This window comes from Neltuma alba, unplaced genomic scaffold, assembly GCF_004799145.2.
Source record: "Neltuma alba isolate B1F8T4 unplaced genomic scaffold, ASM479914v2 tig00002735_pilon, whole genome shotgun sequence".
Classification (NCBI taxonomy): Eukaryota; Viridiplantae; Streptophyta; class Magnoliopsida; order Fabales; family Fabaceae; genus Neltuma; species Neltuma alba.
In genome coordinates, this window is record NW_021632992.1 from 1 (window position 1) to 25046 (window position 25046).

At 36.4% G+C, this 25046-nt stretch overlaps 4 protein-coding genes and 1 long non-coding RNA gene across 5 annotated transcripts; 1 reads left to right on the forward strand and 4 right to left on the reverse strand.

The window, feature by feature from the left end:
* Window positions 1–204: 204 nt before the first annotated feature.
* On the reverse strand, window positions 205–8812 carry LOC114736421 (uncharacterized; the record flags this gene model as incomplete). The annotated part of the gene is made up of 18 exons (XM_028924238.1): window positions 8762–8812; window positions 8531–8622; window positions 7627–7778; window positions 7114–7193; window positions 6999–7029; window positions 6816–6857; window positions 4674–5093; window positions 4311–4588; window positions 4090–4175; window positions 3917–4003; window positions 3542–3803; window positions 2610–3017; window positions 2415–2511; window positions 1697–2016; window positions 1045–1092; window positions 665–832; window positions 355–477; window positions 205–269 (listed from the first exon to the last, which is right to left on the reverse strand). Coding segments are annotated over exons 1-18 (2783 nt in total), but the record flags the coding sequence as incomplete, so codon positions are not given.
* Window positions 8813–8819: 7 nt separating this feature from the next.
* On the reverse strand, window positions 8820–9215 carry LOC114736416 (uncharacterized). The gene is made up of 3 exons (XR_003739342.1): window positions 9191–9215; window positions 8967–9084; window positions 8820–8877 (listed from the first exon to the last, which is right to left on the reverse strand). It is a non-coding gene; the product is annotated as an uncharacterized LOC114736416 (long non-coding RNA).
* Window positions 9216–9733: 518 nt separating this feature from the next.
* On the reverse strand, window positions 9734–11452 carry LOC114736428 (uncharacterized). Its single transcript, XM_028924248.1, has 4 exons — window positions 11345–11452; window positions 11116–11242; window positions 10913–11037; window positions 9734–9844 (listed from the first exon to the last, which is right to left on the reverse strand). Exons 1-4 carry the CDS (start codon window positions 11450–11452, stop codon window positions 9740–9742), a joined length of 465 nt encoding a protein of 154 aa, XP_028780081.1. The 3' UTR covers window positions 9734–9739.
* Window positions 11453–11460: 8 nt separating this feature from the next.
* Window positions 11461–21402, reverse strand: LOC114736464 (uncharacterized). The gene is made up of 7 exons (XM_028924305.1): window positions 21002–21402; window positions 20779–20875; window positions 17589–19762; window positions 16067–16181; window positions 12614–13465; window positions 11873–12140; window positions 11461–11792 (listed from the first exon to the last, which is right to left on the reverse strand). Exons 1-7 carry the CDS (start codon window positions 21280–21282, stop codon window positions 11461–11463), a joined length of 4119 nt encoding a protein of 1372 aa, XP_028780138.1. The 5' UTR covers window positions 21283–21402.
* Window positions 21403–23118: 1716 nt separating this feature from the next.
* On the forward strand, window positions 23119–24339 carry LOC114736436 (protein JINGUBANG-like). The gene has a single exon (XM_028924261.1). It carries the CDS (start codon window positions 23119–23121, stop codon window positions 24337–24339), a length of 1221 nt encoding a protein of 406 aa, XP_028780094.1.
* The last annotated feature ends 707 nt before the right edge of the window (window positions 24340–25046 follow it).

Sequence of the window (25046 nt, forward strand, 5' to 3'; positions counted from 1 at the left end):
TGATTAGCTCACGCAGTGTTATCAAAGCATGGCTAATCAGGATGCCATTCAGTTCTACAACCATACCTTTCATGGGAGGCACCTGGATAGAGAGAGAGATTAAGGTCAAGGTGCAACACGACTAATTACATTATTATATAGGATTACTTTAAAAAATTGATAACGTATGCCAATCGAACCTTAATTACACTATGAATTAAAGACCTGAGAGTTTCCTGTGCTGAACTATAACTTGCAAGTGAATCCCCAGGAATAAAGCTTGCAGTGATCTACAAAGCCCATTCATTACACAACAGTTACAGAAAATATTCATGGTAACGGGGAAAAAAAATGAAAATATGAAACGAGTGGAACCTTTATTGGATGGATTTCAAAATGATCAAAGTAAAATCGCTGACTCTCTGAGTCACTGAGAGATCTTCTCCAAAATGAAGCAAGTTTCATTAATGTCTCCTCATCAAGGTTCAAATCAATTGGCTGCATGAACCAAGGTGTTCATTCATATATGACTCCTACAAATTCTAATATGCATCTTTAGCAGTTAACAGGCTTATCATTTTTAATGGCTTTTTACAAGCTAACGTAGTTTGGTAGAAGAAAGAAAGCAGAAAAAAGAACCAAAAAATTCAAAAGAGAATTAAAAAAATGCCCTCTTCGACTTTACCTGAAGAAAAATAGATGAATATCTAAATTGCTTAATCTTCGAACTGGAGGTAAGTTGGACAAAAACAACCTTCAGTACACTATCATTTGAATCATTGTAATCAGATTGATGCCTGCGAAGCATTGATGCAAAAGGAGCCCCATTCCACTTAAGTTCCAAATTCAAGTACTGGATCAATAACAAAGGATAAAAATCAAGAAACTCAACTGGAACAAATAATTGAGAATCTAGAAGATTTATTCTTAAACATAAAAGAATAATGACCTGTAGAAGTCAGACATGCAACAGAATTAAGCATACTTAATTGAAGTACCTGCATACTGAACAGATTATATTTCTGATGATTATTAGAAACAGTACTCAAGTTGAGATTCCCAAACTTTGCCACCGCATTGGTGAAAAATCTGTGGATCATTGTCATCCACCTCCTTGACAAAATAGTAACATCAAAGAATATTAGTAGCAAGTATGCAAATCCCCCGCCCCCCCCCCCCCAAAAAAAAAAAAAAAACAAGAAGAAGGAGAAGAACAACAATCACACATAAGTATAAAACTAAAAAATGTCATTACCACACCTGCTATGCTTTCAATGTGATGTATTGAGTAATCTAACATGATCAAGTGGACTGGAAGAAGTCCTCTCGCTTTCTAATGGGTCATAAATTTCATAACTATAAATGCATAAATTTCATAACAGCAGCATTTGGAATTCAATCAGTGACGTTTTAACCCATGTGAGATCCTGAATTAGAAATTTATATGAAATGTTTTTCTCAAGTTCTACATTGCATTTTTAGGACAGACACATAAGAACCAGGTACACACTGATACACACTGAGCGATACAAACTATATTCCAAAGACGTAGAAGGAATACACATTTATGTCCCAAGTCCAATTATTTTAAGTAAAATTAACATATGCACATATCTGGAAGCCTCAACCACAATCATAGAAAAGGCTAGAAGAGGCAAGCTCAAAGAAAACTTAGTATCAACTGATGGACTCAAGCACTCAACAAAAATGTAAATACCTGTTTTGCAGGTTCAAGTAGATGGATAGCAAACAGAGAAATTCTCAATTGCATTTTTGCGCACAAATCAAGAACTCTATCTCCCTTGAAACAATCAGAGATCTCGCAAATCCGCAGAACACGGGTGGGTCCCTCTGCATATATTTCATACCCCACTTTTTCTATCTCTATGCCATTAAGCCCATTGAAAGTTGCTCTCTGATCCCTTGATCTTTTGTCTAAAAGCAAATGTGGAGCCAATACTCTTTGTTGCCCAACTTTGTAAAATGGTTTCCATGGCCGCACCTTATCCAACTTAATTTCTCGTAACTGCAGGCGATCTGCAAGAGAAATCATTACCATTATTAGATGTAAGACTAAAAATTTCTTTAGTTCCACCAACGCAGCAAAATACAACGAAAGGGATTTACAAAAACATCAGAATAATGACTAAGTTATGTATCAAAAGGTCAAGCCTGTATCCCAAATCATATGACCACAAGGAAAGCACATGTAATGGAGTAGGGTAATTAAAGGGCTTTAAATTCAACTGTATCATATCCAGTTTATATATTAGTGAATTTGAAAAAGAGATATTGGCTTTTTAACTTAAAAAAAGAAGTAGATATTGGCTTTAAGTAGCATCTCTACTACACTGAGTATGGAAAATAAATAATACCACTCAAGCATTTCTGAGAATAAACTAAAGGAAAAAAGATGAATTGTTCTGAGCAAGTACCATTAATACGGACAACTAGTTTATGAGGAAGAGTTAAATCATCCCACACATAATCAGCACTGGTAGTAGATCCAAGAACCTCGGGCTCTGACGAAGCCTGCAAAGTTCTCAATTGATATAAGGGGAAGAAAAATTCAAAGTTAAAAAAATAAGAAAATATCAGAAAATATGAAACAAATATAAAAATGGTACAACCTTTTGATAGTAAGTTATGGATAAATCGTGCAAACAATTCTCAATTCGATATGGAAGACTCAGATTTGGGGGTTTGTAGAAATGTAAGACAAGAGTAGAGCCTTCTTCCACCACATGAATAGCAGCAAACTGTGTCATGTTACTGTCTGGTACTGTGAAATTGTTAGTTATCTTTCTAAATTTCAGGAAAAAACGTCCTAGGGAAGCTATGCATACAGGCCCCGACCATCCAAATCCTGGATCATTTGTTTTAATCTGAACATACAGCAAAGATTTGTCACTGGAGCTTCTGTGCTTCCTAATAAAATGATCAAATAAACTGAACTCTCTCTCCCTGCCAAATCCTTCCTTTAGCCGCAGTGTTGTTCGCTGTTTACTGTCAATGGAGGTAATGCCTGCCAAGTCATCCTTCACAAAGAGAAAAATTAATCACATGTATCTTAAAGAAAAAATAAACATTCTGTTAGAAGCTAGGTAGAAAAAGATAGAGTAAGTAGAGGAAAGAATAGGATTGTAGGAGGGACGTGAGGGTCCTCAAGAATTAGAATCTAATCCTAGAAGTAGGAAAATCTGGAAAATAGAAGTAGAAATAGGGGAAAGGGGAAGAAAGAGAAGAGAAAGGGGTAAAGAAGGAGAGAAAATCTAGAAACAGAATCTGTAATCCTAGAGAAAAGGAAATGATTCACTTAATAATACTTATTCTTCCTTTTGGCTGAATATATGTATGACATTTATAGCCTGGTAAATAAACTGAAAATAACATCTTATCCATATAAAATGACAATAATGTAACCAACACTGACACTTGTAGCAGCTAACGCAAGAAATATGTTAAAACATAAAAACATATAAACATAATAATTCACTGAACAATAAACTAGTAAAGGCCACCAGTTCCTATCGCATTCAAATTATTATTTATAAAATCAAACCTGCAAGTAACATTGACGGACACTGATCTGTTCTTCTGATTCATTACAAATGACATATCGCGGTACCAAAGTCACCATTTGAAATGGCACAACAATTTCCCCTGAAGAAGGGCCAGTAGACACCCCAAGCTTTATTATAGATCTCATCTCAGATCCTTCCTCTTTATAGAAGCTTATTTCTGTGAGGCCTGATATAGCATCCAAGTCTAACAATGCCTCAGATTGATAGTCCTCCAGCAATCTAAGTTGCAGTTTTTTGGATCTGGAAGCAGAGTAGGATAAGTTACCATAAAAACCATGCAGGTTTAGATAATCTTACAGGAAAGCATTAATCAGGCACATTAAATCCATCGGTGATGGAAGATAAAATCTTACTTCAAGAACCATGATCTGGTAGACTTAGGAGGCAAGCACAAACCATACTCCAAAAGACTGCCGGAATTTAAATTGTCCAATTCAATCCTGCACATAGGTTTACATTCAATGGATCAAGAATGATAAAAAAGGGTTTAATTTTACTATTAACTCAATGAAAGAAAAGGAGTCACCTGGGCACATGCCTCTTTTTAGTTGCAAGAACGTAGATTGGAAAGTCTGTCTCATTCTTCATTGCATATGACGTAAAAACAACAGCCTGCAATGAGCACAACAAATTGACATTATTGTAAACTTATTGAGTCCTCAATAAAGCAATATAAGATATGCTCTCTCCAAAACCGGAAATAAGATTTTGGTCAATTTTAATGTAAACAACTGCTAGCTCAACAACCTCTAGCATGCCCCTGCTTCCACGGTACAATCTTAATGTTGCAAAAAAATTTCCACTTTCAAAGTCCAAGATTATATCCAGATATCGCGCATCACCATTTTGCTTTAGTAACCTCTTCACACAATCGCCACTGTTCACTGGCTTGGAACTCAAATTATAAGCACTTAAAGCAACAGTGAAATATATAACTGCAGGATTGGCATAAAAGTCAACTGAGGACCCGCATGATATCTTTGCCTGCTTTCCAATATTGTCATTCCCATAAAGTTTGGGCTGATCTACATCACAGGAAAAAAAAAAAAAAAAAGAACACGTTAAATCTGCTAATAGAAAGTTAATCTGCAAAAAAAATCATTATCTCACCTGTTTCACTTAGAAGGACTTCTATCTCGCACTGCAATAAATTGGTCATCCGTACAGTGGGAAGGATATGTATTTCTTTCTGCTCTTGCAGTGAAACTGGTGAATTTTTATTTTTAAACTCAACTGAGGACTTTTCAGGTGGTGCAACAGGGACATCTCTGGCAATTGTCTGAATAAGAAAGTGCATATTGCCAACATTTCCTCCCTCTGAGTTGAGGGCACATTGTGCTGTGCTAAAGGAACATTTAACTGGTTTTACTGATAACACCTTACGGACCCTGTAGTTTAATTTATCAAATATGCCAGAGAGATGGACTGCTTTTCCACCCTTAATACAATCAGACCATCCCACAGAAAGAGAAGTTTCAGAATTTGTCATGTCCTTTGTCATTTCAGGTCTTAATGAAAATAAGAAGTTACCTGACATTTAATCATTAGGCCAAATCAGTCACAAGAATCAAGACACAAGATCATGATAAGACTTAATTGATGCCTCAGAAAAGAAGATAATAAAGATATATGACCAAAACATTTTATGTGAGAAAAGAAAAGTAACTAAAGAAGAAAATATTAAACATTCATCTTCATCACTTCTTTTTCACTTGTTACCTGATAGAATAGTGTGGGTGTGACAGGTGGGTTAACTTAGCATTTGATTATTAAAGAGCTGGGTTATACTAGTTGAATCATTGCTGTGATGAGGCCTATGGAATCCCTACTTCCATCACTGTTGTGATTCAAGGTTCTCAACCCCACTAGCACACTAAGCTTTACTCAGACTGTCACCACCTATGCCATCGACTGATGAGGAAGAGAGTGACGAGGCCTAATGCAAAGCCTTATTCCTGTACTTTTTTTAAATTTCTTATAATGGGTATCAGCATAACCTGAATCATTCTTTTCTTTTCCTTGCATTTTATCTTCAAACATTTTAATTCTCTTACCACACCAATCATACAAATTGATTCCATGGAAGGCCAACTTTCTTATTCCCATTCCTGTTGCCGTTGCCATTCCCATTCCATTATTCAAGGGAAATGCTACCAAATCGGACAACATTTTGAAAAATAGTAAATTGAAGACATTAGCACTAGGGTTTTGTTTTGTTGGATTCCCACGTGTGCAACCCAAGCATTAAAGACTTGTTGGGAGAAGTTTGAAAAGTAGATCAAAGACTTTCAGAAATGTGTCAACATACCTGGAAAGAGTGCCTCGAACAATGTTGAAAGAGCCACTCATGGGAAGCAGGTCAAAGAATATTAGAGTTTCTTGTCTACCTAGGACATCATTAGAGGAAGGGTTGGTTGTTGAAGTTCTTCAATTGCAGTTGGGTGACCATAAGAGTCATTGTACCTTATCTAGGGTTTTAATCTGTGTGTGTATATATATATTCCAATTTTGATTGGCTCTTGTTTATAACAACTTGAAGCTTGACTAATTTTCACTTTGAGGGACAATGATAAAATAACAAGTGTGTGACAAAGCTAAAATATGAGTGCTAATTACTAGCGGACTGGACTTGCACTAGTTGTACTGCCCTTGTACTTGATCAAATCAATGATTATAAATACAAATAGAAAAATGGCTAGTTAAGGAAGTATTCTCATTCAAATTCCTCCATCTTTCTTATTCTTTGTGAAAATTATCATTTTTCCCCTAGTGAAGCTCCTGATGTGATTCCAATGTTCTGAACTTGTCTTTTCCCAACCTTTACACCCAACTTTTCTTTTCTTTCTTGCTTTGATGACAGACTTGCATACCGCAGCCAACCCCTTATATCGTTTTAATGAAGGGCTAGAAGCAGGAAGTTAATGCTAGACCTTATCCTGGATTCTTGAAATTGTATCCCAAAACCAAACATAAATGAAAAATGTCTTAAAATCAGGCCCCTGATAAAAGGCTAGAAACTTTGATGGGGTAAAAAAATATATAAAGGGAATTCATGTGTCTTCATCTTTCAGGTAGTAAAACAATGTATTATGGTACTGAAAAAATGATAGTATTTCAGAAGAATGTCAGGATTTCTAGTGTCTGTATGCACATTTTGTGCTACATGCATGAATAGAAGAGAAATATTAGCAAGGATAGAAGCTGTGAGAAAAGCAATCTTAGTTGATAAAAGCAAAAGTTGACAATGCATACCAACAGTTAAAGACATCAAAGCCCTCTTTCTACTCCAGAAAACTTCATAGCATCAAAAGTTGCCATGGAATCATCAATAGAATCCCCTGGTTTTAACGACACAGATGCAAATTCATCTTCCTTTGGTTGGGGCCGCTGGAATCGTAGTTCCATCGGAAGTCCAGTTTCATTACGTATGGTAACCAATGGGAGAAACCGCAACCAACAAACCATCCTTAAAAGATAAGCATAAAATCATTGGCCTTAACAGATAATCTATAGTCTCCATGAATAGTCAAAAAAATGGAATGAAAGTTACAGTATAAAAGGACATGTGAAGATACTCTAATTTTCTTGAAATGTTAACCACAAGAAATGGCCCAGGATATGTTCTTGAACCTATGGCAAAAAGGATAAGTTTTCCCTTGTCAGAAGTTACAAGATCTTAAAGTGTAAAGAGTTAAAATGATGAATGAAAATGAAGACTGAAAGTTTTGAGGTTGTGGTACTTTAAGACCATACAACTCTGTTTATATTGCATGTAAATAATTACACCAAAAATAAGATCACACTTTTATCCCTTTTTCCTTTTTTTCTAAATCAAAAGTTGTCGCGTGAGAAATATTTTACAATACTAGACGGGCTAGAACACAGAGAGGAGGAAAAAAGAAAGCACGATTGTAACTTATTGACAAGAAGCCTTCATAACAGGACAATGTCTAATCAGTACCATTAGCGTGCAAGTTTGGCAGGCCCAATTCCACAGTTCAGCTGATAGAGAATTATTTAATGATGTTTCATTTAAATGTACAAGAAAGTGGTTGAATGAGACCTTCCATTGACATGATACGTGTTCTCCAAGCAAGGGATGATTGTGAAAGTGAAAGATGAATGGAAGTCGTCGCCAAGGATCCAAAATCAGCAAGTTGGATTGAAACAGAGGCTGCACTATCTAAATCTTGAGCCGTGAAATCAGAGAGCCGCCTGTCACATGAAAGTCATGATTTATCAATCAACTAATCAAATTAGAATGCAACTCTAATCATTAAAATTCGAAGATGTCCCATTGATACACAGTGGTTCAAGAAGAATCTGATAACTCTTGTGTAGACAATCAATCTTTCATCATTCAAAACTTCTTTCTAACATTTTTTTTCAATTTTATACAATAAGAGAAAATTGACATTTATTACAATAGGTGACAGATATTAGCTACCTTCCCTAACAAACTCAACTGGCATTAAAAATTCTCTCCAGTCCCAGCACCAAATACAATCCTATTTATAGTTTAACTGTTACTAACCAATCTTTAACATTCATAACATAAATATGAGTAAGAATTAAGTTACACGGCCTGAATGAATGACCAGCGGGGAAAAAAAGAGACACAGAATAAGGAAAGGTGACAATGGTCCTTGGAAACCTTTTCATATCATTAGATAACCATAAACCTACACTCCAGTGTTTATCAAGACCTATCACTCAAACAATATCAGCCATGAAAAAAAATAAAGGCTACGATCAAATAACGAGATCCCAAACCACAGTAGCTGTGAAATATTCACTGAAAAATAATTAATCAGAAGACATGTGCGGGAAAATGACAATCAAATTAATGTCAAAACAGAAATTCTCTTTCAGTAACCTACACTCTCCAATATAAACAGCAAATAAACAGTTTTATGTATCATTGTGTCATACATGAAAACATCAAGGGCAGTTTTCCATGTAGCTACCTTAGTAGAATGGAAGTAGACTGTTTTCTGGCTACAGTAACCCTTTGCTGATTGAAATGCAATAGAAGATTTAAGCCTGACTGATTCTCCACCTGCCAAGGCAGATAAGAGAAAAGCACAGTTACAAAAATTATGAGATTAAGTAGGGACACAGAATTACTGGGAAAAAAAAAATCAGTTGAATCCTTTGGACATGCTGTTAAGAACCATAAATATGCACTGGATGTAAACCTTGCAGTAGTTAGCCAGAATCATGGAGCTTCGCAGTGAATAAGGACCAGACAGATTAGTTTTCCAATCATGAAGAGAAGTACGTCCAATGATAGCTCACAAAGGCATATGTTAAGCTGTAAATATGATGAGAAATGTTAGAAGATGGTAAAATGATGCCCAAATGAAAGTAAAGAAACAAGAAATCAGAGATAGCTTTAACAACCTCTTTAGTTCTGCAATAAAAATTAACGGGAACTGCATGAGATGCATATTCTGATTGCTGGCTTTGAAATTTAGCTCGGTAAAAAAGACATATTTCAACAGGACGGAGAAGTTCTCCCCTGGAATATAAAAAAGTCAAGGAAATATTGTTCATGAAAAGTATTACAATTAAAAGTATTGCACATAAAACAAAAGCTTTACAGTTAGAAAGGACATGTAACTAACCATATATCTCTTTGAGCATCAAAATATGTGCCACAACACTTGATGTGCTTATAATCCGGGATTTTGTCGCAAACCTCTGTTGTATTATAAGTTGGGCATTGTTGATGCACGCGGAGAAGAGGGAAGAAATCTTCTGTGCCTGGAAGTTCATGAACAAAATTCACTGAAATTTTGCCCATTTTAATATCAATTTGAGGAAGTTTCCCATACAGCCATGCTAAACTTTCTTCATTTATGTGCGGACTGCTCAGAGAGGCCATTCTTGGGTAGTTATCTGCTCCTATGCCATGAAGAGCAAGAGAAAGATCATGAAAAACTTTGAACTTGATTGGGTTCCCAGGTTTCTGCACATACTCTGGAACACCATCAAGAAAAGCCACACCAGAATCATTTTTTTTGTTGACAAGGTAAAAGGTTCTGTTCACCAGTTGATTACAACCCTCCCAGTCAGTAACTCCTTCAGAACCATCATCCTGAAAAGGATGAGCTTGCCAAAGCGCACATCCTCCATCATTAGTACAGCAGATGTCAACAAAGCATGATCCTGGATTAATTCAATCTCAGTGGCACACCCATGTCGTTCTTAGCGTACAATGATATCAAGGAAAACCACAAAACTGTAGACTTCCATCTCCTTTCAATGCAATATTTGACCTGCAGAAAATTTAGCCAACAGATATGATCCATAAGAATGATGACATTCCAACTAAGAGCACCGCCGATATGTCCAGCCAGAGAAGAAATGAGGTAATGTGAAACTTTATCTCAGAACCAGGCTCAGAAAGACAAAGGACAATTATATTGTAATCCTCAAGCAAATTTGGTCATTTGCAGACAAAAATTCCAACCAAGCCCAAGAAGAATTGTGATTCCTGGTTCTAAATCATACCATGAACATGTCGCTAATGAAAACATTCTAACAACAGTCTGACAGACTTACAAACCCCAACGCAATGTTATAAACCACAAGTTACCTCATGTTTATCCTTTCCAATTCAGGAATTCTCAGCAAATGCATTTATGGTTTAGGGACAAGAAACAAGACCAGGAGTGAAACAAAAGCATAGAGTGGTTAATGAGTTATTAATGGGCCTGGTGTGCTGGTTAAGCATGTATATAAAAGGTCCAAACCCAAAATGCCTCTTGCCAAGAAAAGAAGAATACCCCAGTGAAGCTACTCAGGTCACACCCAATAGGTGAAGTGACTGTTTCCTAGAGTTGCATGCAGCCTGAGAGAGGGCAAGAAATAGACTGGCTTCTTGGAAGGAAAGCCCCTGACCTCTCAAAAGTCAGAGAACCCATTTCCATTTTCGGTTTCTTTTCCATTTGTCTATGTTCAGATTTTGTCTTATCTTTTCCTATACCATTCATTAAAAGAGAAAAGCTATAACTAATCTTTGCTAGAAATAACAACTAGGAGTACCAAGTTATATCAGTTTAGGATATATTAATTTAATTAACCACCGGTCTAACTAATTTTTCCCAGTCTAGAAATATAGATACTTAGAGTTCCTAAACCAAAGGTATTCCTTTCATTTATAAAACAGATAATAAAAAAATTGAAAATCCTCAAAAATTGTCTAACAAAGGGGAAAAGAATAGCGAAATTTGCACTAGTCCTCAGATAGAACCATTAATGAATGAAAATTTTGCAGTAATATAAACGTATAGAGCTCACAAGCCAGTTACCTAAGGTATGTTAATTCAACATAAATTTCATACCCTGAAAAGAGCCCTTTCCCCTTCGAGAGAATAATGGATTGCACCACCAATACTCAAATTCCTTTCTTCACCTTTAACCGTAAAATACATATGTTGGGCAACATCTTGAATTGCAACAATTGCTCCTACACAAGCTCACAACTAATTACTACTGTAATTTTCCAATAAATAATAAACAAAACTATAAATTTAATTCTGAATACCATCAGGAACTATTGCTTCCAAATTATTGTTAAATTCCTGCCTAGCAGTGCCATTATTTCTGTTAAATTCCCTGGATGTCTTCTGACTAGAGGCACCATAAAACGAAGATGTCATTGACAAAATTGTCTGGCGTAATGAAAACAGAGTTAGACAAAGGGCACTGTATTTTGAAGGGGGAAAACACTTGGACAACTTCCAACAACTTTAAATAGCAGAAGAAATTATCACCTGTACTTCAGATAAAGAAAGTGTAACATCAAAGCCTGGAAGAGAACAACTGCCAAACCAACTGTGAGACAAGTGTAAAGAACCACTCTCTGGACTCTCTAGTTCCATAAATGCTCTCAATCTTTCAAAATAGGCTTCTGATGAATAGAATGAAGGAACTCAGATTTCAAGGGAACAGAGTCTCTTGAGCTGCTTGCAACACTAACAGAGTTAAGTTCATCTAAATTCTGAGATCCTGCAAGAAAATCTCCAGATGCATGGTGAGATGACAATACTTTTGGTGTCACTGAAGCAAAATGAGGGATTTCTATTTCATCATCCTCACTTGTATGAAGAACTTGAGAGAGTATTGACAAATGAGAAAGGTCAAATTTCAATTTCCTCCTAGTAGTTGCTGATTCGAGTTTGAGATGGATGTCAGCCTCAACTAAAATCTCTCGGATTTCACCTGTGTTAACAGATTAAACATTTAATTAAGTTTTCCTACACTATGATGCAGTGTCACATCTAAAGACGAAATTAATTTACCAGATTCATTTTCATGCACAAAGACAAGAGCAAAGTGAGACAAAGATAAAGCAAATGTATTTGGTAATCCACTTTCAGCTTGATAAGACGGGCAAGGAGTCCCTTGAGCATCCTCCGCAGGAAGATTATAGCGTGCTTCACTATGCTCTGTCATTGTGCATCTATTATGTTGTCGAGAAGCAGAGGCAAGACTTAAAATACTATGAAGATATGAAGAATAGCAACCATTGACCACTGCTAAAGATGCCGTTTCAAGAATCATTCCACCCTGCCCCATAAAATTTATAGCTCAGCTGAATGAAATGAAATATTGTAAATATTGAGATGACAGCATTTATAGATAATAGCTTGAAAGTGAAACAAACCAGAAAGCTGCATAGTCATCTTTTTATGAACTTCAATTTGTTAAAAATAAAAAAATAAAAAAAAATTCAGAGTATGATGTTCTCGCTCATTCTCCTCAAGATGGAACAAGTGCAAATACATATATGTAACTGTAGCCAACAGACCCGCCTATCAGATCCCAAAAGAGAAATTAACAATAAAACATAACCAAATATCCTATCCTGGGAAACACGAGTGGAGAAAGGAATAGAACATTAACCAAAGAGACATAAATGAAGACAATGATCACATGAAATTTCAAAACTTCGTCTCAGTAAAAGGCTTCAAGCAAAGATGCAGTTAAAAGCGCGAGAGAGAGAGAGAGAGCATTTCTTCCCTCTAAATCACACACATTACCTGAATTTTCATGGATATCAACTCAAATTCTCCACCAATAGAAACCAAAGACAGAAACTTATTCATTTGATGTGCTGGAACAAGATCATTCTTCATTTGACACCTTCCTATGAAAACATTACCTACTGCAACACTTATAAGTAACCAGCAACTTCCTGAAGCTGGAGTTCGAATATTTGTAGCAGACCCCCTTTCCTTGACAAAGTGGAGAGATTGATTATTGGATCTCTCAGAGCAGATTGCTTGATCAATATCCCGTCCCAAAGATATATTACCACCAGGTTTTTTGCTCTCGTTGTCTAAAGAAGCATTCTGAGGGGCACTCAAGTATAAAGTAAATTTGCAGTCAGAAAGAGATATTTCATGTAAGCAATTAACAGATTGCAAAACCAACTTTTCAAGGAGAACGTGATCATCATTGTTTCCAATAGAGTTCCCGTATTCAAAGACAAGAAGCATAATTCCTGATGAATCAGAGACAATATCTGCCTTTCCTTCTTCACAAGATATTGTAACAGAGGTATTCTGAATAGAAACCAAAATTCCATAATCAGCCAACTTTTTCTCAGCTAAAATGTTGCCAGTTACCAAGCTAAAAGTTCTCATCCAACTATCCACATTGTCTTTTGTCCTGGAATTATGAAGAATTACATCCACTGACTTAAATCTGCAGTTCCCGTTAATTAAAAACAGGCAACTATAATTTGTGAACAGGGTTCCTCCAATAGGTCCCTCTTGCCTCTCAGGTTCTGCAAATAATGCTTCTTCTTTCATGATTTTGGTATGTACAGTATCAACTGCTTCAAGACTGCTAAAAAGACAGGACACCACAACATACAAACTGGAAACTGCCTGTAAAAGAGAAAAGAGATCCTTTATCAACAATAATAAAAATTATGAAGTCAGTTCCTTACAATCTAGCAACAGTATATCAGGTCCCCATAATTTCATTCCACCTTAAGCTCATTCCCTATAATTTTTCTTTGAAATCAGGTCCTTACAATTTAAAATCCTTTGAACTAACTTTCCCCCATCAACCAGTATTATTGACCCCACTAAATTTTGGTCCTTGTAATTTGTAATTAGACCATGCCACCAATATGGGAAAAAAAATGTAAAAAATACTGAAGCCATCAAATGCAGAAATCATTTAGGGAAATAGCCAAGCGCACAAGGATCTCTATCTAGCTAAAGCACAATGGAATTAATGATATTTCATGAAATCATAAGGAAACCATGCATCCTAGTAACCATCTGAAGACCTAAAGACTTGAAACATGTGATTGATATAGGGATGGTAACTGTATTTTTATTAATTAGAAACTCTATTAGAAAAATATAAGCACCTCACCCAGAAGTTCCAGTAGTTTTAGGAGAATCTCCCAAATACAAGAAACAAAGTGATTATTCTAGCCACCCAACAATGTACAGCTATTTATAGCACTAGTAATTAACAATTAAATAAATTACAACAAGAAGCCATATACTAATGTCCTAATAAGTGACGTCAGCGATATGGATGGCATGACATCTTTGAGCTCTATCAACTACCAACTCTTTAGACATATCATTTACCAGAATATCCCATTCAATGTATTCCTTGAGGGTCCTTCTAGGCCTCTCTCTACACCACTTATAGGGATGAAGATCATCTAATTGACCCTTCTCACTAGTGCACCTAATGGCCTTTGTTGCACATGTTCAAACCACTTTGAAGGATTTTCTACCATTTTTTCTCAATTATTGCCACACCAACTTCATGTGCAATCACATATGCAAAGCGGCACATGGTGGTGCATTATGGGTGCCTAAAGTGCTATCATCATTGTCTGTTCTCCAAGTGAAATGGTAATCACCGCATCCCCACTATCCCCACTACTTCTCCCATATCCAGCAACTGCGCAACTCCCCTAATTCACACCCTTATGACTCTCACCTGCCCATCTTCTTGCCTACATATGTTTCTTTAAGTGTAAGTGAGAATGGGTCAGCATCCTTAAAAGAAAGCACTTGAATACTTGATTTGCAACAAAATAAGCTTTATATCACTTGAATACTTGATTTGCAACAAAATAAGCTTTATATCACTTGAATACTTGATTTGCAACAAAATAAGCTTTATATCCTAGAATGCATGCTAACTCAAGGGGCCAATGAAAGAAGGTAAAAGCTAACAACAGATCTATAAGGAAGGCACCTTGTTGCTACGTGACATGCAATAATTTAAATATCTTCAATGGCCAAAATCACAGAATTTTACCCCAACAAATGCACTAACCAATACCTCCAATGATGATTATGATGTAAGTGATCTTCGCCAAGTTCAACTTGATTGGTTGGGCTGAATTTAAGAGTTCAAAAGGTATAACAAGGCTGAAGAGAAAAGAAAACTCTGATGCCAACTCTAACCTCCTAACATTCTGAATTGTGATTAGGTTGAGTGAGGAAAAAGTTGAGTGAATCTTATGATGGTATTAAGCTGCCATTTCTGAGTTTCCAACTTCAGGACAAGGTGAATCTTCTGGGGGGAGTGTTAGGAGGACCCAACGTACTGCTGCCACCAAAACATACAGAAGGAGACATGAGGGAGTAGGAACGAGGGCAGAAAAGGGGAGCCACTGGTTCAGAAGACAGCACCAAGGTAAAGAAGAAAAAAGACACAAAAAGCAGAGGAGCAAATGGTAGAGATAAGAGGGACCAGTTAAAGAGTAGCTGGTAAGATATAAAAAGTGAAAAGCTGAAAAAAAGGGGAACAAGAACTTTGGGTCAGAATTTAGCAGCCATCCTCTCGAAAGTTGGCACCTGTATTCTCATCTTGAAGGGTTTTGTGTTGTATTAGTTGTGTTTCTAGTGGGCATCTGTGTATTAGCTATGTTTCCGAGGGGTGTCAGGTGGGTGTCCATTGAATAAGTTGTGTTTCTAGGTGGCCGTGTGGTATGGTGCATGGAGTTCCTCTTTCTTCATTTTCTGTGCTAGTGTTCTGCATTGCTCCATATATGTACCCTCAACTTCATTTACACATTATATGTTGGTTTAGATTAGCGTCATGTAGCAACTTTGCATCATTCTGTGTTTTGTTTCCGTTCACTTGTATTTTGGGTGCAACAGAGATGTCGGGTTGGATCTTGTCAGATGATTTGGGCCAGAATAGCAAGACCCAAGTTCCCCATTTCGTTTGATCTTCCGTTTATATTATACTAAGTTTTAGTTAGAAAACTTCACTGGTTCCTAACAGGTTCACTAAATGATCGACTTAAAACCTTGACATGATATACTTACAGCATATTTTACAATAGGTCCTAACAGCATTACTTGGTCTTCTTTCATGTTCTCAGTCACTAGAAAGTGGTTCAAAATGCATAAAGGTGCCTAGTACTTAAGGGGCAATAAATTTAATCAGGCATACAATGTAAAACTTATCATTTGACTTAAACAGGATGGGAAAAAAACTACCTGATAGATCATATACAACTCATCCAAAAATGACAGAACAGTTAATCCTCCAGCCATCATGGTGAAAGCAGCTGAAAAAGCAACTGTTGTTGTGCTTAAAGAGTGCATGTACTCCCTGAAATATCAATTTAACACTCATAAATCACAATCACAAGGAGAAATATGCATATGACAACATATTTTTAAATTATGTAATGGAAGGGCTAGTAATCATAAATCTATCACAAATACAAGGGCCTTAAAAAAAAAAAAAGTAACTTATCATCAAATTTCAACATGAGGTCATGGCCATATCACCTGCGGAAACTTCTCTCTCCAGAAAACACTTCAGATAAGCAGCAAAATGATATAATCATAACTTAAGAGCCCAGTAAGAGAGAAGGAGTGTCTGCAAGTTTCGGTGTTTTCCTTTTGCTTTTTTTTTAAAAAAAAAAAAAATTTGTTGGGTGGGGAAGTCGAAGGTCTTAAAACGAATAACAATTTCTGTTAGAAGTTGGCAATTTTTTTTCCGATTCAAGGGTGATTCCAAACTTCATATTCAGAATTATTTGAATATTCTTTGTATCGTCTTGAATCATACTTGTTTGCTTTATCGTGATCTAGTTTTATTGTGATCTAATTCGGAGAACATACTTTCCATCCAATCATACAATTATTTGCATTCTACTTAGTAAAATTTGTGCATCAAAGTTCAATTATTATTTTCGCCTCAATCAACATCAAATCAATCAGAGATTAAATTCACCAAACTTTTTTCATGACTTTGTTCCTATATTCAACATATATCAACCCCAGTACTGACAAAGCAATACATAATAAGCCTACTCAAAATTATCCAAAAAGGAAAGCTGAGCATAGAGAACACCAAGTCTGCACAGGTGCTGAAACTTCATTTTTTTCCCCTCATTGAACTGAAGAATGGGACTAAGATTCCTAGGCACACAGTGTAAAAGCAACATATTAATGCATTCCCAAGTCAACACCAACTGGCACAATCATGCATTTACATAATATTTTTTTATCCATAAAAGAACACGTGGAGAAAAAAATGAAGTCAATGCTTGAATATCATGGGAAAAAAGAAAGAAAACAGCAAGGAAAGAGAAACAAAGGAAAAAAGAATATCAGCTCAAAGAGACGAGAACAATCTCAAATAAGGTCTTGAGATATTTGCATATACCGGTAACTTATTAAGAAAAAACATTGAAGAACCATGAATCATCAAGTCCCAGTGGAGATTTCACTATAAAGGACATAAATTAAAAATTAAAAATATATTTGAGAAAAAAATTCAAGTATATATGATTGGCTCATAGAAACATCAACTGCTTTTCAGACATTGATTAGAATAATAACCAGTCTGAGAAACAATAAACAAAAGAAAAATAATGTCAAGATACAAGACCCATTGAGGACCATCAAGGAACCAACAATGAAATCAAAGTATCATCCTATAAACATATCACCCCCAAACCAAAAAAATAAAAAAATAAAAAACATCATCCTATAAACAACATCCTACCTAATGGATGAAATCTGTAATGTAATTGGCTTCATTGCAAAAAGTTGAAATTGATGGCTCTCAGCTGGTTTCCTCAAATAAGCATTTAAACCATTTAGACGAAGATAACAACCAAATGAAATCTTTTCCCACGATGCATATTTATCATAATTTGGTTTAGGGATATCGATTGCCTGAGGTTCCAACCTAAGACACTCTTCTTTCACATCATCAAATCCCAGCAAATCTACCAATGGCGCCACCCCACACAGGGAAGGTGAACCAATAGCCACTTCTATCTCATGGAAATCAAAAATCAAGTCAAAAGAATTATGACTAACATCAGCCTTCTTGTGTAAAAATCTCACAGAAGGACCATCAACAAATACTCCAAGCTGAATGTTTTTCTCCGGAAGCACTTCAAACAGGGCCATAACCCATGCTTTGGCATAATACTCAAATTTGTTAACCCAACAAACTTCTGGTTTAGCCATAGAATTCGAAACAAGTGATGTTTTCCCCTTGTCCTCCTTCCAAATAAAATGCTGCATCTGACCAAGAAGTAGAGACACTGACGATACTGAATAATGAGTCAAAACTAGATTTAACTTTCCTAGAATCAAACCACATTCAGGGAAACCAAAATCCGAATTCTTAAGGCCCGGGTATGTGAATGATCTTTCAAACTTACAGAGAAGAGATGGATTTTCAGAATACTCCATTCTGTTTTCAATAAAACTATCACAAATTCCTTTCCAGCTCGAGCAAATTTTCCCCAAAAGGCTTTCCACACGAAGAGCACATGAACCTTCATCCTGGACCTCATCAGCATCTGAAAGAAAAAATAACTTTGCTGGCTCAACCCATAAAATTGATTCCATATCATCGATTCCTTCCTTCCTATTCTCTTTCTCTGAATCAATAAGAATATTCATTTTACTTGACTTTGATGATGCTCCAAGAGATGCAGGCATAACCCTCATTAGCCCACATGATAAATAAACTCTCTGCTCAAAAATGTCTTCAACAGATACAAATAACAAAGCATCAATACAAAAGCTTATTGAATGGAAATCTGTGTATTCAAACCCATAATGTGACTTTAGCTCAGCATATACAGATGGTTGAATTCTACTGGCTGGGGAAACCGTTATAATCACTTTCCCAATGTCCAGAATGAAACAACGCTTTTGACAAGGAGATTTGTTGGTGCAATCCAAAGTGCCATCAGCATATCGATCTTTCACAACTTCTTCTCTCAAAAATAAGAGATTTACTAAAGATTTGATTATTTTTGAGGTCAATTTCCATATAAACATCAATATCGGGAAAAGAGGGCGAAAGAAATTGAAAGGACTTGTGATAAAATGTTTCTCGCCATCAGATTGAACTTTCAATGTGGCTCTATGACGAGCTACTCGCCTTGCCAAGGCTATGCCTGCAATGGGCAACCTTTCCTCAGTGTCAGATATTACCTTCCAGTGGTGTCTAGCAGAACTCAACTTGGAGTTGTTCCAAGAAATCTTAGAAATGGATCTATTCAACAAGAGGCCAGAAGAATATCCAATCAACAACAAGAGATTCTCATAAGCGTTGACATAATGTATCCATTGACTAACAGTACAAACTAATCTATGCAAGGACAATCTGGGAGCATAGCCCATTCTGCTGGCAGCTAATCTCCATAATTCTCTAGCACTTCTAGCATGATTGTGCTTATAAGATAGCACTTTATCAAGAGCTAGATATATAAAAATGTCATCTGGAGAGAATGAAAAAGTCAGTTCTGGAAAATAGATAGTGCAATCGGCCAGCTGAAGATCATGCAATTTGATGTGTGTACACAGATCACATGAAAATACAAGACGGTCTATGCAATCTTTCTCATTAAATCCAATCTTCAACCCCATGCCATTTAATATGTAAGAGCTCTCGTTCACTGGAAGAAAAATTGCACCAAGAAGACCTCTGGTAAGACATTTACCATCCAGAAACTTAGACCTTGCATTAAACTCCTCTAATTCCGCAAAACACATCAACACATTGTTTAAGATAGGGAATTGAACCTCCACACGGATGTGATGTGCCTCTAGATGACAGTGTTTGAGAATAAGATTCACAAGTGATGCTGAAAAATTCTTTCTTGAAGGTGCAGTAAACAAGATTCTCTCCAAGAGGTGATGCAAAGCACAACCCTGAAATCCATACAAAATGTCACTGTGATGGCCATAATGATACTCCCTCTGTCCCTTTTTATAAGCAACATTGGAACTCATCACGTAGAACAAAATATTAGTTAAAATAAGTTAAAGATAATAAATGTGTAGAAATTAGAAGTTCTTTTTCTAAAATGCCCTTATTTATGGGGGAGAGAGAGTATAAGAGAAAGAATAAGAAAATTATTATAATAAAGAGAATTATGGAAGAGAGAGAATGTGTGATGGAAAGATGATAGTTTGGAAAATGAAATAATAAATATATTAAATATTAAAATAAGTAATTAATAATGGCAAAATAGGAATTTTGCTACAAAAATTTAAGACAACTTGCAAATGTTGCTTATATTTAGGGACAAGAGGAAGATGGTAGTTGTTGCTTATAAAATGGGACAGAGAGAGTATCATCTTAATAAAAAATTTTCCTTGGAGATGCTTGATATAAAAAATTATAAGCCCAATTGTATCAAACTCTTTGGATCAATAGACTAGATAACAATGCATAGAGTTCATCCCAAATGATCTTTCGCCATTTTTAGTGCATCTACAACATAGACAGCCAATGGACGTTCATTTTCAAGTTGAATTCCCATCCTTTAACGATTTTGCAAGAAATTAGAAAGTGAAAAGAAGCAGCCAACCAAATCAGTATTTCCATTTGTTTTCAAGTACCTCGTTCAGTGACAGTTCAAGGCAGAGAATCTTTTAACAGAACAAAATGATGAAATGAACACGATTTGAAGCATAGCAATCGAACAAACATGGACAGCAACATAAGAACGAAGAAAATTTTATGCGATGAATTCGATTTTTGCTACGCATTTTACATTGGGAAAATCTGTCAAGAGAATAATAATGTAGACGACGGTTCAGTGTTGGCTGAAAGCAGCTTTGATAGAGAACTTCGCCGGGTAGCAAAAGTTAAGTAATAGGAAAAGAAACAGCAGTTGCAACAAATAGGACGGCGACTTATATAAAATTTCTCAGAGCATTACCTCTGGATCAAGTGCCGAAAGCTTCTTCCTCACATTTTCCAAGTCATTATGCTTTGATGTCCGCAAGCGCCCCAAGCATCCCTCCTGCTCTGGCTTCCTTATATATCATACACAAAATGACAGCTTTAGGAGATATTGACTAAGGTACAAATTACAAAGGCAGCGAGAACAGGACATAGAAGGACACACAAAACAACACAAAAGCCCATAAGTAGGGACTTACTCAAATGATAGTACAACGTGGACTCCATGAACTTCGATTGAGAAGGCTGGTGCGGACCAGTTCGATAATCGAACGCTTAGATGTTCAACTGTGATGTCCTTGAAAAACAACAGAGCAGGCGCGTCCAAGAGCTCGTTAAGAACGGAAACATCAATGCGAAGATTATCCGCAACCGCAAAAGACTGGATGAACCCTAATTTAAGATGGAACTCAGGTTCCCCCAGCAGCCATGGCTGAAGCAGAGACAGTAGTCTCCGCCGGATGATGCGTTTAAAGGGCATGGTGGCATTAATTAGGATTTGGATTGGATAACACTGAATTTTTATCGAAGTTCTACTGGTAAAGCTGAATTCGAAGTGGCTCCGAAAGCAAAAGTAGCTTCAGCATGAAATCGATGTGCATCCGCCTCTGCCAGTGAATCGGCGGGAACTTAACGAACCATACCAGTATCCGATTGAAGTCCTTTTGTCACGTCAGCCGAAAAAAGAAGTCCTTTTGTCCTGCCAAACAACATTTTTTTTTACCAAAAAAAAAACGTCGTTCTGTCACAGTAAAGTGTAAAAACCATGTGACAAAAAATCATGAAGCCCAGTTTACTAGTTCTCTTTTTGGGTCAGGAAGCCCAGTTTACTAGTTCAGAAACAATAAAAGTATGAATTTTTTATATTTCTATAAGAATGATTTTATTTTTTAATGTGTATAGAATTTTCAATTTTGATTTTAATACTAAAAAATAAATATTTTTATGTCATTTTTTCATGTGATATCCTATAGCCATTAATTTTCTTAAATAAATACTAACTTCAATTCTTAATATAAGAACTAGATAACTAATTTGTAAATATTAAAAAAAATTAATTAAATTAGTTATTTATAATAAATAAATATTTTCTTCTCTGAAATATTCTCATAAATCATGTGCATTAAAATAAAAATCCTTTAACATGTATAATCATCATAGAAACTATTTTGAAAAGACAAATTAATAAATATAGGAAACAAAGCAAAGTGAATTGAGTATTATATTTAGGACCAAATAGAATCCCTAGTTAGTTTTTATACTTTTCTAATCCTAAATATAAAATATATTTTATCAAAGGTATTGTACTACCTCCGGTCCTTATTATAAGACCCCATTTGACTTTTTGTTTGGTCCTAATTATAAGACCCCAATCCATTTTGTCTCTCATATTTATGTATTTTTTTCCAAGATAATCCTTCTAATAATGATAGTTCTAGCCAATATACTTAATTAGTAAGGATATTTTAGGAATGACAACACTTATTTATTACAAATAACTAACTTAACTTACTTCCTTAATCTCTTCAAATAAGTCAACTGGGTCTTATAATTAGGACCAAAGGTAGTATCAAATATATGAAACGATTTGGAAGGCCGAAGGTTTGAAGCAGCAAGCTGACATCTTCATAGGACATATATAAGAATACATGGAGAATACCGTTTACTCTTAATTTTAGTCAATTGACCAAATCAAACCTCATTACGAAGAATGCCGTTTGTTTGATTAAAAAAAAAAAAAGTCGGATTTGTCTGTTTCTAAGGAAAAAGGACATCTCTTTTTTTTTTTTTTTAACCATGATATGATATGACTAAGCTAGACATCTAATCAATTAATTAAAATATGCCAAACGAATCCATGGCATGCTATTTGTAGGCTAAAAATGGACGCCCTTCAATACAATCACACCAACAGTTTTTGCGGTTTTCTAACGGATTATTATCATATCGTCCTTTCCTCTAAAACAGTGATTCACCTTCCTCTCTGTTGAATGAACAAAACAAAAAGAAAAGGCCTTTTCCCTGCCTTTGCCCGTGACTTCATTGTCAGTTTTGTTTCTGTTTAATCTAATCATATTCATTCTACGAAAAATTTTCTGTCGCTTTTTGTTCATGCATGCAAAGGAGGGATATAATGATGACAGGCTCAACAAGAAAAGGTCGTGTGCTCTCCGAAGAGAGTAATACATATGGCCGCCAAAAGTTTGACAACTTAGGAAGAAGCGATAATAATAAGGACGAGTATAACAATGATCATAACTGCAATCATTGTCCAAGAGAAAGCAATGTTGTAGATCTTCTTGGTCCATATCATGCAATGGCGGCTGATCTATACGAGCAATCTTCGTCTCCTCTCTCCAAATCTCCATGGTCATCTCACGTAGACGCCCCTCCTTCTTCTGCACCCGCCATGGAAGATAGCTCATCGTCCAGTATTTTGTTGGGGTCGTTAATCCGTGAAGAAGGCCATATATACTCGCTTGCGGCATGCAAAGATTTGTTGTATACAGGATCCGACAGCAAGAACATTCGAGTATGGAAGGACCACAAGGAATTTTCCGGGTTCAAATCGAATAGTGGTCTGGTTAAAGCAATTGTGATTGCAGGAGAAAGAATCCTGACGGGTCATCAAGATGGAAAGATCCGGGTCTGGAAAGTCTCCGCCAAGGATGAAACTCTGTACAAGCGAATGACCACCATGCCAACTCTAAGAAACTACATCAAATGCGCAACGAAACCCAGCAATTACGTGGAAAGTCAGGACAAACGACATCGCAGCAAGCTCTGGATCAAGCACTACGACGCCATCTCCTGCCTCGGCCTTACAGAAGATTGCTCCCTCATTTACTCTGCCTCTTGGGATAAAACGTTCAAAGTGTGGCGAGCAGCAAACTACAAATGCCTAGAATCCGTAACCGCTCACGACGACGCCGTCAACGCTTTGGTTCTGGGATTCGACGGATTGGTGTTCACAGGTTCCGCCGACGGCACCGTGAAGGCATGGCGGAGGGAGGTACAAGGAAAAGGAACAAAGCATTCTTTTTCAAGTGTATTGATGAAGCAAGAGTGTGCGATAACAGCATTGGCAATAAACCCAGAAGGGACCGTTCTGTATTGTGGTTCGTCCGATGGGTTGGTGAATTTCTGGGAGTGGGACAGGAGTCTATCTCACGGTGGAGTTTTGAGGGGCCATAAATTGGCGGTTCTGTGCTTAGCGACGGCACAGAATCTCTTGTTCAGTGGGTCTGCTGATATGTCGGTTTGTGTGTGGAAAAGGTCGTTGAACGGAGAGCATCACTGTATGTCGATTCTGAATAGCCACACCGGTCCGGTGAAGTGTCTGGCGGTGGAGAAAGATCACGAGGCTATGTGCAACGAGCGAAGGTGGATTCTGTACAGTGGGAGTTTGGACAAGTCAGTGAAGATGTGGCGAGTTTCGGAGCAACCATATGGTCAACAGCATCAATCGCATCGTAATAGCACTGAAGTTTTCCCCAGATCTTCGTCTCTGCGAAAATTGGGATCAAGAAGATATTGACAGCAGAATTGTGCGAACGTGGCATTGTGCAAATGTAAATATTTATGTGGTTTTGCATCTTTTGAATTGCGATTGGTAATTCCATTCACTTTTTTGCCAGTGGAAGGTGAGATCAGAATGGACGGTTAAGGCTTCATCCAAGTGTGAAATTGATGGGAAAAGAAGAGTTGTGATCAAAACGAGAGGATGAAAAAAAAAAAAAAAAGGATATTAGGTCCGGGCCATGCTAAGATATGACCTTGTATATATATAGAATGAATGATAATTTTTAAAAACTATCAGCTCATTATTCTGCCCTGTTCTTAACTTTTAATCCTCGAATTGCCTATATTCTACATATTAGCAAGTGATTTAGTGGATTAAAATCATGTTTGGTACCAAGTATGGACACTGCTAAAAAAAAATATTTAACGACAGTTAAAATGAGTTTTTCATAGCGGTTTTAAGAGCCATGTATATGCTATCAACGTAAAATATAAAGAATTTCATGGCGGTTAAAGAACCGCCGTGGTATGTGACTTTTCACAGAAATAATCACTGTAAAATTTTTTTTTTTAAGCTCACTTTCATCCCATTGATTAGGATGAAACGAAAGAATAAGGCTCTAAAGAAAGGGGTTTGAGAATCAATTAACCAATAACTTCTTACTAGTTAAAAGCATTCTGATGAAACAAACGTAGATTCTTTTCCGCCATAATAATGCCATT

Bases quoted from the DNA above. Each gene is read 5' to 3' on its own strand.
- LOC114736436 (XM_028924261.1), top strand. From the start codon at position 23,119: ATGGCGGCTGATCTATACGAGCAATCTTCGTCTCCTCTCTCCAAATCT.
- LOC114736428 (XM_028924248.1), bottom strand. From the start codon at position 11,452: ATGGAACTAGAGAGTCCAGAGAGTGGTTCTTTACACTTGTCTCACAGT. The intron at 11,038-11,115 runs GTATTCAGAATT...GAGCTTGTGTAG, and splicing joins GGAAGCAATAGTTCCTGATG to GAGCAATTGTTGCAATTCAA. The intron at 9,845-10,912 runs GTATGAAATTTA...AATTTTCTGCAG, and splicing joins GGGAAAGGGCTCTTTTCAGG to GTCAAATATTGCATTGAAAG.
- LOC114736464 (XM_028924305.1), bottom strand. From the start codon at position 21,282: ATGCCCTTTAAACGCATCATCCGGCGGAGACTACTGTCTCTGCTTCAG. The intron at 16,182-17,588 runs GTAGGATGTTGT...TTGATATTTCAG, and splicing joins TTACAGATTTCATCCATTAG to GGAGTACATGCACTCTTTAA. The intron at 11,793-11,872 runs GTAAATTAATTT...CTGTTAACACAG, and splicing joins TGTGCATGAAAATGAATCTG to GTGAAATCCGAGAGATTTTA.